The sequence below is a fragment of the Lepidochelys kempii genome, chromosome 1 (genome assembly GCF_965140265.1).
Source record: "Lepidochelys kempii isolate rLepKem1 chromosome 1, rLepKem1.hap2, whole genome shotgun sequence".
NCBI lineage: Eukaryota > Metazoa > Chordata > Testudines > Cheloniidae > Lepidochelys > Lepidochelys kempii.
This window is the reverse complement of record NC_133256.1, coordinates 30428969-30444200: the sequence shown is the minus strand read 5'-3', so window position 1 is coordinate 30444200 and position 15232 is coordinate 30428969. Positions and strand designations below refer to the sequence as shown.

Genomic DNA, 15232 nt, shown 5'->3' with positions numbered 1-15232 from the left:
AGATAGGAAGTATGGCAAGAGACCACCTCGTTGAACCAAACTCAAAAAAAGAGCCCTATAAAAAGTGGAAACTAGGTCAAATTACAAAGGATGCATCTAAACAAAAAACACAAGCATGTAGGGACAAATTTAGAAAGGTCAAGACACAAAACAAGATTAAACTAGCTAGAGACCTAAAGGGTAACAAGAAAACATCCTATAAATCCATTAGAAGCAAGAGGAAGTCAGGGTAGGTCCGTTACTTAATGGGGCGGGGGGAAAGAGGGGAAACAATAACAGAAAATGTGGAAATGGCAGAAGCGTTAAATGACTTTTTTATTTCAGTTTTCACTGGAAAAGGTAGTAGTGATCCACCACCTAACAAAGTGAATGCCAGTGAAACTGAGGTAGGATCAGAGACTAAACTAAGGAAAAAACAAGTTAAAAATAATTTAGACAATTAAGATGTCTTCAGTTCACCAGGTCCTGATGAAATAAAAGGAGCGACAAGAGTTATGCCCACAGCAGGTCCTAACCCAGCCTGCCATTCACCTCCACTAGGGGAGGGAGGGTGGGTGCTGGCTTCCACTCTGCATGGAACAAAGAGACTTGCCCCACCCAGGTTTTGCACCTTTATGCCCTTCGGACCTCACATTCCTGGAAGGGGAGGGGGAGCTATTGCTGCAAAGCTGACCACCGAGCATCTTTTTTTACAACAGTTTCTGACCTCCTTCCTTCCCTGCCCATAAAGCAGAGCTGTCCTTCCTGGGTAAGCCCCAGACAAACTCTGCCCCACCTTAGTTGTGGTGCAGTTATTGTCTGAGTACACCACAAGAAGAACAGGAGACACTCAGGGTGGTTAAGCACTAAAATAAATTGCCCAGGGAGGTTGTGGAATCTCCATCATTGGAGATTTTTAAGATCAGGTTAGACAAACACCTGTCAGGTATGGTCTAGATCAGTGGTTCCCAAACTTGTTCTGCTGCTTGTGCAGGGAAAGCCCCTGGCAGGCCGGGCCGGTTTGTTTACCTGCCGCATCCGCAGGTTCAGCCGATCGCGACTCCCAGTGGCCGCGGTTCACTGCTCCAGGCCAATAGGAGCTGCTGGAAGCAGCGGCCAGTACGTCTCTCAGCCCGCGCTGCTTCAGCAGCTCCCATTGGCCTGGAGCAGTGAACCGCGGCCAGTGGGAGCTGCAATCAGCCGAACCTGCTGACGCGGCAGGTAAACAAACCGGCCCGGCCCATCAGGGACTTTCCCTGCACAAGCGGAGCTACAAGTTTGGGAACCACTGGTCTATATAATACTTAGGGCTGCCATAAGTGCAGAGGACTGGACTAGATGACCTCTCGAGGTCCCTTCCAGTCCTACAGTTCTATGATTCTATGAAAGTCAAAGAGAGTTAGGTGCCCAATCTACTTAGTCACTTTTGAAAATCCCACTACAAACCTATATGAATCTTTAGGCACCTGAATACCTTTGTTTGTCTGGCCCTTAGTCATTTAAGAGCCTGAAAGGATTTGACTGCTAAGTCACTTTTGATAATCTTACCATTGGGCTTTCTGTTGGCCCTTTACACAAGAGTGGATAGCACTGGTTACGAATAACAAGTATCCTTACTGAAGGCACTTTAGTTAGAATAAGGGCTTGCCAGATCAGACCCCAAGATTGATATATATGGTACTATTGGTCTTTGTTCAGTACCTGCTTCCAAACGAAAATTCTGTTTCTTTGTTCCTTTTAATTTTGAGTACAGCACCTTAGGATACTTATAAGGTACCAACACACACAGACACAGATTGAATTAGCAAGTTATAATGGGTGGGTATTTTTGAATGATTGAATTGTGTCAAAGAAAACAGAGTTCCTATAAGTGATTACTCTACTTTGGATAAAACAAATTAAAATTAATAATAAATTAATAATTCTAGAGTTATCATTTGCAATTTTCATATTTTAAAGTAAACTTCAGAAATACTGACTTTTTTATATTACCAAGGATCCCATTTTCAGTTTTCTCTAAATAACTAACAGACAGACTTTAAATGTAACACTATTTATTAAACCTGAATCTTCAATACTTGCCATTCAAAATAGGGAAATAACAGGTGGCATTTATAAATTATTTTTTTTTCATTGCAAAATATCTTCCTCTTGCCTCATAGAAGGCTCTGATTTTCTTTTTTTTTTAAATTGCTTCTCTTATCAGTGACTTGGATTGTTAAAAATAATAAAAACATCTGAATAAATGATATTACTTCACTGTCTGTTAAGTAACAATAAAGTCAAATGCAGATTGACAAAAATGTCCCAGTAGTACTGGGAAGTCAGATATCATTTTGATTTACTTTGGATTTTAAGATGTTCTCATTTTTATAGTGATGTGAATATTTTATAATGTTGATCCAAACAATTAAACACATGTAGATTACTGACACTTGCTTTAAAGGAATCAAAATTTAAATCTTCTTAGACTTTGGCATAAAGGTATCAGAAAAAATACAATTAACTGAGAAAGAAGGGTAGTAATAGGTAATCTAGCAGAAAAAATGTTACCCATTTGTTGTGAGATAATATGAAAATAAAACTCCAAGTTTTCTACTTAACATCAAGTGGTCTCACTGAAAGCAACGGCACTTCTTGCAGAGTAAAGTACTACTCAACATGAGGAGGGTTTCTGAATCCAGCCTTTAATATTAGAGTGGGTCAACTAATTGCTTGTGAATAATATTTGCCTGCCTTTTCTTCTATATGTGAATCTTCACAGTCTGATTTCTGTAAATATAGAGCCAGATCTTCTGCGTGTGTAAATCAGCAGAACTCCATGGAAACCAACTGAGCTACAACTAGCTGAGCCCATAGTCTTTATCCATAAATATTTGCTGAATAATCTCCAGAATAATTTTCAGGCTCTCGGTTGTTCATAAAGTATTCATTGTCTGTTATTCACAGTGAGTGTTTGACCACTAAATATAGTTTGTGAACCCTGTTTTAGTAACAAACTTTTTACACAGGAAAATAACAAGTAGCAAAAAATAAAGAACAGCCAAAAACACATGCTGTGCACTTTTTAGTCCCAGTTTCCCATTGATGAAGTGAGCTGTAGCTCACGAAAGCTCATGCTCAAATAAATTGGTTAGTCTCTAAGGTGCCACAAGTCCTCCTTTTCATTGATGTTGAGAATTTATGAAACCATCAGATGTTGTAAACATCTGTTTGACATAAATTGTAAATACTGAATTACATGGACCCCCAAAACAATAGTGGAGCAAAGCCAACCTTTTTATTAAAAATATTTTTTTCCATCAGCTGGCTGCCTCTATTTAATATGATAAACCTATTGTCTGACTATTATATACGAGGCAGTGTAGCCCAGTGAACAGAGCACTGAACTGGTACTCAGGAGACCTTTTTTAGCCCCAGCTCTGCCGCTGGCTGGCTGGGTGACCTTGAGCAAGCCATGTTACCAACCTGTACCACAGTTTCTCTGCCTGCAAAATGGGAATAATTATACTTATCTCCTTTGTAATGTGCTCTGAGATCGATGGATGAAAAACACGGTACTATTAATTATTATTCTTATTGCATATATAGACTTTATGACACGCAGACCAGCTTTACAAGCTCTCAGACTAACCTCCCTCAGCTGAACAGATGACCGCAATGGGGCTGAAGGGTCCATCTCCTTTGTTATTATATACACCAACTTTCACCTCAAAGGGAGTCAGAGGAGGCACACTTTCATCCCTATAGATGAACTTTGAAGCATCTGAGGATGTCACCATTTTTTCTTTCCACCCTCGTGTTCCATTCGGTCTGAAAGCCACAATGTATCCAAATCCTTCCCCATTCTGAAACTCTTCTGATACTGGCTAAAAAAAGGAAAGTTCAATTAATCAGCAGATATTTTAAACCTTATTACACTGGAAGCAATCACAATGAGCAAATATAAACTGGCTTCTTAACAGAGGTGATCATGTAAAGCAGCCGTAACAGAACTGTTCTCAGTACAGCTTACCTGGTGAGGGCAGTCTTTTCTATAGGTTTTGGTGAGGCAGACTGACATCAATGGACCAAAGACAAATTACACCAGCTGAGATTCTACCCCGGTGTATCTAATAAGTGGCTGATTCTGCCACCCTTACTCACACTGATTAATCTGCCTTGAATCGGATGAGACTGCTCACAGAGGAAGGCATGATTCTAAGTGCCAGGATCAGTCCTTAGCAACAAATCCAACTCTCTGGTTTTTAGTTATCCAATTTTTGAGTGTTACTATTAAGAATAGCTACCATTTCTGGTGGAATTCCCTATGGAGAGGTAGGGAATATAACTGGAAATGGCAGAAATCTTTTAAAACGAAAGAAAATTTTAAGTGCACTCACTCTGCTGTGTATAATTAAAACATATGAAACACCTGGATGTTATTACTAATTTGGCTAATGACTTTACCTAATGTAAGAAGTTGTGATGCATATTGTGATGTGTTACAAACAGTAATAGCAGAAAGATACTTATAGGACACAAGGTTAAATGAAAACAGGGGAAAGCACTGAAATCTTCTGCCTAATTGGAGAATGCATTCTCTCAGGCTGGTGAAAGTGGCTTCATTATGGTTTGCATTATTTGTTACAGAAATAATGGTTTCAGTTTAGGGCAAATCAATACAGAATGCCAAACTGAATGCTGTGTGATGGTGGCTGGGAAGATAACCTATTAGACAGATCCTCAGGTAGTGTAAATCAGCATAGAATGAAATTAGGTCAATTTACATCAGTTAAGACTCTGGCCCTCTGTAGGCTTTTCAGTGTTCTCTCCTACCTTCCTACCAGAGGGAGGAGTTAATGTAGATGTAGTCTCTTTCTCACATGCTGAGTTAGCACTGCATCTTGTGCAGAATTCATAGCACATCTATTGAGGCAGATCAACTTTAGCAGACTGAGTGAGAAGGAAAGCAAAAATGAATAAACTTTACTTGGGGGCAGAGTGGTAGATTCTCCAAGATGTCCTCTCATCACATGGAAATGTGAACCTCTTTGAGAACTTAGCACACATTTAAGAAATGATATTTTGTGTTCATTGTTAGGATATAGATATTCAGGCCTGTCTGCAAAGGCCTATACTCTAAGAATTTAGGTGTATTCTTATCACTTAGCTAGTTATAGAGCTATAAAAGAAAGAATCAAAATCACTGTCTGCCGGTGTAAGGTCCTTCTCTCACTGTGACAGTCTGAGGCCCTGTTCTTAGGCTAAGGCCCCTGGCTAAGCAGCAGAGGCAGCCATAAGCTGGGAAGCGACTAGTCACATCTTTACATTCCAACCTAGTCACATTGAAATAAGGTGCTATTGGACTGTTAGGAATACACTCCTGTCCTGATAGTGCCTATCACCTCCAGAGAAAGGGAAGTACTTAGAAGATGTGAAAGGAAACTTAGTTTGATAGCATCCTGTCTGGCAAGAACTCCCTTATCAATAGCTGGGATGTGAAATCCTCATTTCTGTGTTGTTCTATCATTGTTGTCCCCATTTCCCTATTGTTTGTCTGTATAATCTCTGTCTGGTTCTGTGATTGTTTCTGTCTGCTGTATAATTAATTTTGCTGGGTGTAAACTAATTAAGGTGGTGGGCTATAATTGGTTAAATAATCATGTTACAATATGTTAGGATTGGTTAGTTAAATTTCAGTAAAATGATTGGTTAAGGTATAGCTAAGCAGAACTCAAGTCAATCAGGAAGTAAGGGGGGGAAATGGGAACAGGGAGTGGGGGTGGGGAAATTGGAATCATGTTTTGCTAAGGGGGGGAATGGAAACAGGGACACAGGTAAGGCTGGGAAGGGGGACACTAAGGAAGGAAACTGGAATCATGCTTGCTAGAAGTTCACCCCAATAAACATCGAATTGTTTCCACCTTTGGACTTTGGGTATTGTTGCTCTCTGTTCATGCAAGAAGGACCAGGGAAGTAAGTGGGTGAAGGAATAAGCCCCCTAACATTCATATCTTGATAAGATTTGCTGTAGGGAACCTCAGGACAGTACTCCTTACTTTGCCCTCAGTAAGTCAATATGAAACAGGGCCTTAATCAAAAGGAGTCCTTACCTCCCATGCTATTACTAATTCATGCCGTCTTCCACTTCTGCCACTTACATTAGCTGGTGCTGTCTTTGGAACTATGAACAAAAAAGCGAAAAAAACAGAATGTCCAAGTTATTGAAGTTTTCCCCATAGTAATAACCTACTCCAGAAGACAGTAAACTGTCAAATCAGTTAAAAAATAACAAAAGACAGAACACTGCAGTAAAGAGAACTTGCTTGAGTTTTCTGATTGCATTTTAGGGAATCCTGCAAAAAATTTAGTCAGTTCAAACTGAATACAAACTGCTGAGAAGAGAAGAAATATTCTAGGAAACAAAGTTACTTTAAAAAACAATAACAACAACTGTTCTCCCCGTTATCCCACATTTTAATTTGCTGTTGATTTTTAAGATTATTTTGCTGGAATTATCCTATTAATATTTGTACATGTTTGTGTGTGTGTTTTTAAAGCACCTAGAAAAGCAAATGCCAGGAACTCTGAAGTATTTTAGTGTTCAGGGAAAAGGTTGCACACAGGAATATTGCAATTTGCATAAATTTTCATAAGTGACCAGTGAGTTGAGGTGTTTCAATTTCTGGGAGTCCAACCTGAGACACCTTCATGAGGCCTGATTTTCGTAAAGTGCCGAGCACTCATTATCATCTCAGGTTGGACACTCAACAAAAAAAGCACCCCAAATCACTAGTCTTTTTTGAAAATGTAGGCCATTAAGTTTTCTTGATTTGCTTTACAGATATGTATGAATTTATAGAACCAACACAGTAGCATATCTGAGAGGATATCAAAGCTACATAGAAAAAAATATTACAGCTATCATCAGTATGGGCTGGGTTACTGTATGCTTTCCCAATTTGGAAAATACTAGCTTTCCTTGGATTCATAGAATTTCTTTTCTCTCCTTTTCCACATCTACTGAAGCTCCTAAAATGACTTATGTGGCATGAATTTATGTACTGTGTGTGGTTTATGCCTACATTCTTTATCTAATTAAAAGCATTCTGGGATAGAAATCTTGTCTTTTCTTCCTCACACACTAGTACATACATCAACTACAGAAAGGTATTGTGAGGCATTAACCGTTAAGACCCTATTGTATGCAGTTTAGCTTATTTATTGGGTAGCACTGTGCCTTTGAACTACAAAGGGAAAAACATTTAAATAAATGCACACAGTTCCTTCTATTTCCTGTGTTGATCATTAAGGGCTTAAGTTCAATAATAGTATGGTAGAGTTTAGATGCTGGAAGCTCACACAGACATCAACATTGATTTGTATGGACTTTTGGAGCCTTTAGCAGGTTTCCACTGAAAAAAGAAGAGGTGGAAAAAAAGGGCTCAATTTTGACTTCATTTATCATTGATGTAACTCCACTGACTACATAGGAGTTATTTCTGATTTACATTGATGTAAATGAGATGACAACCAGGACATTTGTGTGTCTATTTACATATACATATATTTTTAAAATACAAGTTTTGCTGTGGTGTCTGCAGCTCTCTCCTGAATGACCTGAGCAATTTCCAAGTATGAATTGCTTCTTTCCTGCTGAGGTATGTTCACCTAGGAAACACATATGTAGCTTTTCCCTCTTCATTTCCCACTTGATCATCCTTAGTGAGGCTCTATACAGTTATTCTCTGCCAGAAGCACTTGACCTACACGTGATCAGATGATTAAGTGATGCCTTGCAGCCATATTACAAAAGAGGAGTGGAGAAGGAGAGCATTAAAGAGATAAATTGCAGCTGCTTACTGTTTTCTTTAATTGACTTGGATTGTTTTGCTCATCTCTTTGGCAAACATCTGAAAATCTTCCTAGTATCCTCATGAGACTACTTGTGGTCTCCTTCATTTCTAGCAGTTGGCACTCAGACACTGTATTTTTAATATTTATGATATGTTACATCCTTGGTGTCTATGGGCATAGGGTCATTTGACAACCACGAATGAAGAAAGCAAAATTTGCCTCTCTGATCCTTACTCTGTAACTTTATTATGCATCCAGTAATGTCTCCCACATGAAACATACACTTTTATCAATGAAAGTTCCATTGAAAAAATGAGTGCAGTTTATGCAATAAATATAAATGTACACTGAAGAAAATTTTGCTGAGAAACTGTTAAATATCACAGTGTTTGGTAATATGATGCATGATTTGAGGTTGTAAGACTGCAATAAACATGATTTTGATAGTCAACTGGAAGTTAATTAACATGCAATAACCATCAAATCATCTCTACAACAGAGTGTGGTGTTAAGCAAACTTAGGATCCAATTTTAAATCTTCCTAAGAATTACATCGATGAGGTTTCTTTGGTAGTATGAAGAGTGTATGCCTTGTTGACTTTGATGCTATGTTACCAATTCAGAACACTGTGCTCTTTTGAAGTATCCAACTTGAGGGCCTTATTTGTAGTTCAACCAGAAAGGAGGACCAGTGTCTTCTTTCTAGAGGATTCTTGATAATAGTCTAACAGACTGAAGCCCTACTTAAATGAATAAATGTTAAAAGAATAAACCTGTCAAAAGAATGAATCTCCTTTGCACCAAACTGTAAAATACACAGTCATACAGTGAAACTCTCTCAAATGAATAACCATTAAAAGAGTAAATGTGTCAAAGGAATAAATTTCTTCTGCACTGCACCAAACCACAATATATACAGTCACAGGGGAACACTCTGAAATGAATAACCATTAAAGGAAGAAAACTATTAAAAGAAAACATTTTTTCCAGTCACCAAGGCTGTATATTAGCAGTTTTCCACAGCAACATCACTTTTATATCACAGTATATAGTTTTATAACTGTATTTATTCACTCGTAAACTACGTTTATTGCCATATAATTAGTATCTTCCTGGTCTTCAAGATATTAATGATAAGCAGAGATACACACAGAGATACTTTTGCATTAAATATTGATGTGGTAGTGTACTAACCTAGCCAGAAAGAATCAATTTCTTCCTGTAAATGACGGAGGAATAAGGGCAGGACCCTGGAGTTAAAGCCTCTATATTTTAGTGTCCATTAGAGGTCAGCAACATGGTGTTATGCGTTATGAATAAATTGGGCCTCCATTAGTAGTGGTGTGCCCCTTAACTGTACTACTGTTCTACAGAGTCACCGGTTTAATGCTAAGAGGAAAGAGTGCAACCTACTGGACTATGAATACCACGTTTTGGGACATGCATAGGAAGATCCCATCCAAACATACCACCTGGAAAATTGACTCTTTTTCTGAAGGTGCATAATTTATCTCTGTTGGAGGCAGTGCTTGTGGTAACATTACTTTTTACACAGTTCTGAAAGTGCTGGGAATGTGGGGTGGGTTGGACTATGTGTGTCAGAGTAAGTTATGATAATCTTCCAAAAGGTATTGATGTCCACGCCTCAGGTGACGTGGGACAAAACACTGCAGTCCTTACACAGGCAAAACTCCCAATGACTTTACTATGAATTTGGCAAGAATAAAAACAATGAGATTTGTCCCATGATGATTTGGCTAAAACTAACTGTAGGCCTGGCTGTAAAAGTGGTGATTTGTTTAAAATAAAATTAAACATGATAAAAACATACAAACACAAAAAAGCCTTTGCCTCTCACAGTAGCCTAAAAAGGAAAAAAAAAAAATCTAATGTTCTTGAAAAGCCAACACAGGAAATTTAGTCTCGAACAGCTTTCTGAAGGATCTGACAGTGCTCTTAAAATATGAGGGAAGAAAGGGCTACATCTACATGACAGGAAAAAGGAGATGCACAAAACCTAATGAAGTACAAACAAGTGGCAAGTTGTCCAAGAATAATGAATAACTTGTCCACACAAGCTAATTGTACTTTTATTAACAGTATTGGACTTACCTTTAGGAAAACACACACACAAACACACACATACATAGTATGAACTTTAATGAGGATTTTTATGTTGAATGGCTGTAGGATGTGGTGGAATTAGTATCAAAAGAGACCAATTATAATAATAAACATATCTTGAATGTTGCGCAGTAAAGTGATTAGAGTACATGCCTTCACTGCACTGCCATAATGAGCTGAAATAGATGCTGACAACAACAGACTAATTCTAGCTCCCAGAAACTGGTTATTATACAGTAGGTTTTAGCAATTAAAATAATGTCAGCAGTGCACATCATTGGCCTAAGTCTGCTTCCAATAAAGCAAAAGGTAAAATTTCCATTGATGTCAATGGGAAGAGTGGTGCTGCACAGCACCTTTAAAAATCTCACCTACATATTTAAAATTAAAGTCATCTGAATGTTTATGGAGATAGCACAGTATTATTAAAGTCAGCAGACTGTAAGCTCTTTGTGGTTGGGGTCTATCTTCCTTCCTCTTTGTCAAACATTGGGCACCATGTTTTGGGGTGCATAATTGAAACGTCCTATGCCTGTCTTTCAGACATTTCATAGCTCCACTGATTTTTATGGCAGTTGTGGTAGCTCAGCTCTTCTGAAATGTCGGTCAATGTGTCTCCAGTTGAGCACCTAAAAACTGAAGCATCCCCAACACATTAGTGTGGTCACATCCACAAATGCCATCCTCACGAATAATGTGGTATTAAGTTAATAAATAATAATACAATCAGTGTATGTGTTTCCCTTTTATGTATTTAAGGAAATATTAAACAACCTTCTTTCAATTATTCAAGTTATGATGTTCAAGGAGAGTAATGACCAATACATGTTTTAACAGGGTACCATGAGCAATTTATGATTATTTATTTGTATTACAGTAGCATCTAAATGCCATACCCAACATCAAAACCCACTGTATGGGGCACTGTACAAACACGGAGAAGTGATCCTTGCCCTGAAGACATTACAATCTAAATAGACAAAATAGAAATAAGTATTGTTATGCTCTTATTTTTCACATGGTGAACTGTTTACATGACCAAGATCACACAGAGAATTTCTGGCAGATCCAGGGACTGAACCCTGCCAGCTCACTGCCTTACTCACAAACCCATGCTTCCTCTCCTTAGTTGCTATCTTCATGAAGATATTTTTTTGCAAAAATATTATTTATATAAAGGTTGAAGCACCCCATCTAAAAAAAGAGAAGATTTTGACACTGCTTCATTCCTAAGGGAAGATAAATTATTAAATTTGTTTTTAGTCCTTATGAAAACGTTTGTTCAAGGAACTTCTACAGCTTCTGTTTGTTTGTTTCTTTTACCGTTTTTTTATATCTTTTAAGACTTGTACTTAAAAAAAATCTTTTCTTGGTTTTTGATCTCAGTTAAAAAATAAGATTTGTCAACAGCTTGACAAAACTTCCTAATCCAAGGACCAAAGTAACAACAAACTCAGCAGTTTTTTTGTCCTTGTTTTCCTTACATATATTCTGCAGTACACATCTGGAAAGCTGACAAATGTTAAATAAAAAAATCTTTTTTAGCATGAAAGGCCAGCCCTCACATTGTCATTCTCCCAGGAAAACATTTCCTCCTCATCTGTACTGGAACGAGATGTGAAAATGCGTCAGCTTTTCTGAAGAAGTAATGCACCATATTAAACTGACTGGAAAACAATGGGGGGAGGGGAGGAAACAACAGCATACACTTAGTGTTAAGTTTTCTTTGGTGTGTAGGACATTTGAATTTTAGTACTAAATAAGCGTAATTGCCATTCACTTGTAATATCTGATGCATGACTGCACCATAGTGGCTGAGTCCCTCAAAAACTACAACAAAAGGAACTGGGAACTTAAGTGCTGTGATACAGATGTCAGGAAAATATCAAAAGACAATATCTTGAATTTTCCAGTTTGTTTGCTGGTAACACACAATACTGTACTTGGATTTAGCTCCTGCAATTTTACATACCAGTTAGTGGATTGTTTTAAAACATACCCATGCAATCAGTGGTTGCTATCTGTGATACCCTGCCACCCCAGTATTCACCACTGTCATGTAATTAGGATATGTTTTGTACAAAGTATGTCATGTGAGGTATCATTCAAAAAGTCTTGGTCTGCTGGACATTAATATCTCATTGGATTGTATGTGCTACCATCATATGTGAAGTTAGGAAGTTTGTCGATGTATGTGTTACTGAAACATGTTGTGAGGTTGAAAACACCCACGAGCAGCCTTTCAGGTACAACAGTAAAAAGGCCAAACAATGTTAATGGCTGATTGAGGAAATGCACACAAGCACAAGGATTACCCCAGGAACTGTGAACAATAGTGAACAGAGATAGTACTACACAATTGAAAATGTCTGACACAGTTCACAGCAAAAGAGCTTTCCGGCAAGTGGGAAGATATAAAAGTGGGACAATGACATTATGAGGGGACCTCACTCTCCCCAAAACAACACACCTGGAAAAGCTGAGGGGCAAGGACTGAACTGTGGGAAGTGATGGTCCCAGCCTACAAGAATCTTTAACCTGTATATGAAAACCTGGGAAAGCCAAGGTGACTTGTGCTTTAAGAATCTGCCAGCCTGTTTATCACTCAGGGTGAGAATCTACTAATTTATATTCTATCTATCTAGTGTGTTAAGCTCAGTTTGTGGTTTTTGTTTATTTACTAAAGTAATCTGCTTTAATCTGTTTTGGCACTTAAAATTTATTCTTTGTAGTTAATAAACTTGTTTTTGTTTTCTATAAACCAGTTTGTGCAATTCATAACTGGGGGGTGAAAAGCTGTGCATATCTTCCTCCACATTGACGGAGGGGGCGATTTTCATGATCTTAGGCTGTAGAGATTTCTTTGCATAGGAAAACAATACAATTGTGGGTTTACACTCTGGTGCGGGGGGTGGGGGGGAAGGGGTTCACTTGGGTGCTGGGCAATCCCTGAGCACACAGAGCTGATCTCAGTGTCAGTGTCCTTTTGCAGCTGGGTGTGGCCCTGACTGTGTGTGTGCTAGAGGAGGCTTGAGGGCTTGGCACAGCAGGACTGGGTGAAGGATCCCACGCTGGTAGAATGGGCGGGCTCAGTGGGACCCCACTACATCAAGGGGCACCCAAGAGGGGCAACCTGTCCACTATCTTCTTTCTATTTTTGCTTTTGGGGCTCCTTCAGGAGCCACCTTGCCCTCAAAGGCCTTAGTTGTCCATTTAAACATTGTCAAATCTCAATACAGCAGTGGATTTGATTGTAGAATAAAATTAACAGTAATTAATAGAAATGCTGAAACCTCTTTTCTCCAGCTCAAACAAAAACAAAACAAAACAACCCCCCCCCCCAAACCAGACCAAAGAAGCCAATTTTTCACTCTGGCATATTGATTCTTTAGTGTAACGCAAGGAAGGCCTAACTCAGAAGAAAGTTGATTTATTTATATTTTTAATCCTATAGACAATTTTCTACAACTAAATGTCATCAGCCTATTAGCTCAGAAAATCAAGTTTGCATGCACAATTAGCAGGTTAAATTCTAAGTCTACTCAATTTCTCTCCTACCCATGTTTCACCATGAATAGATAATGTAATTGACGCTCTGCCCCCAGGCTCCAAATGCCCGGTTGCTTTCGTGGAATATCTGGCATGTTTAAATTGATGTTATTGGCTCTTTTCACCTTGTGGACCTATAAAATATGTATGAAGGCTAGATTTAACAGAATTACTGGAACTGGCTGTGAGTTAGATGTGCCAGAAAATCACAGTATTATCCATTCCAGTGAAAGGAGCTATGAAGAGCAATCATGTTAACTAAATATGAACTAAGTAACAAGATTAGGGTTTAATTAGAAAATTAAGGCAAGTGGAAACCCTGTTTATTATTCTGTCGATTACCTGATACCATTCCAACTCTTGCTGCCAGGGGTATTTAATTACTGTACTAGTATAAAGTCCTGTTACTGATTTGCGGAAGAAGGGTTAAAAAATGGGGGGCAATGAGAGAAAGAGACTCTATTCTCAAGTCAAGCTTGCATAAGCTACTAAATTACACCTGTCAATTTCCATTTAATTATTTAAAAAATGGTAGATGAATTATATATTCACTGTTGTTGTGGATTATCTGCATGGGCATGATCATGTCTTGTGGGTGACAGCTCTGTGTTGGAGGTGAGGCAGAATCACATTGCTCAACCGAGATGTGTGTTATCCCAGAGCTCTCATAAGCCCAGAGGCCACCTGCCTGCCATAAATGTGGAGTGCATCAAATGTCCTTACAGACTGGAGCCGTATCTGGAGCCATATCTCTTTGAGAAGAATTAAATTTCTTTCCACACACATTTTCTTGAAGGATTCATATCTTCCCCAGTAGAACACGAGACCTTCTGCAGTCACCAGTTGCTAAAGTGTCCTGCAGTAAAACTGGGCCCATGGAATCTGGCTGTAAAAAGATGTCCTTTGCATTGGAGAGAGAGGACCAGAAACTAAGGGGCAGAGCAATCTCACTAGTCCACAGCTAGCAGAGTGAATCTGTGGATTCCATTTTGAAGTTATGAGTTTTGGTGAACTGGTTCATTCACTTCAGCTCAAATAAATGGCTGATTTCTCCTCTTTTGGGAGCCAAGAAGCACCTGGAGAAAATCCTAGAAAATGCTATGCTTTTTGGGTGTCAGAGTATTTGCAGGGAATGAGCTCTACAGGCCTAGGAAAGGTAGGGGCGTGTGCGTGTGTTGACTACTCGTCTGGGAAGTGAGGGAGCCTGAGAAACTCAAGATAATAGCTCTGGAGACTGGAAATAGACCAAGGATAGAAGAAAATAGCTTCCCAATGTGCTGAAAAAAATACCAAGGCTGTGGAAAAAAAAGGGAGGAAAACACTAGGGCTCCCATGGAAAAATGCTAGGGCAAGAGGTACAGCAAAGATGTTTTCTTTTTGCCACGTCTCTTTGATGTTTCCTTCTCCATTTGTTCCATGTTTCTTGATGACAAAAACCAAAACTCCACTCCAGAGGAGAGACAAAATGGGACACAATCAGAGAGGTTGCCTCCTGTGTATTATTATGAGCTAGAAATCAAATGGGAGATGTGGACAAAGGAGCCCAAAAAGGTTACGAAAATACTTTATAGTGATTGGTCAGTCTGTATGTCAGAACAGACAAGGAGAAGGAACACAGGTCCTGTACGGTCACAGTCCAAGCCACAGAACACTGTCCATCATTTCCTATACCAGAAACCATCCCAGCAATTTAACCAGGTGGCTGTTTGTATCGTGAACTGGCATTCCCATCATTCTGCCT

General features: G+C 38.9%; 1 protein-coding gene across 3 annotated transcripts in view; it reads right to left on the bottom strand.

Annotated features, from left to right (window-relative positions):
- Positions 1-15232, bottom strand: part of CNTN5 (contactin 5) — a 975836-nt gene that overhangs the window by 33223 nt on the left and 927381 nt on the right. For all 3 annotated transcript variants that reach the window (XM_073337877.1, XM_073337885.1, XM_073337894.1), the window contains 2 exons: positions 6075-6145; positions 3614-3848 (listed from right to left, as the gene is read on the bottom strand). In XM_073337877.1, the coding sequence (XP_073193978.1) occupies positions 3614-3848; positions 6075-6145 (306 nt within the window). The remainder of the gene's footprint in view (positions 1-3613; positions 3849-6074; positions 6146-15232) is intronic.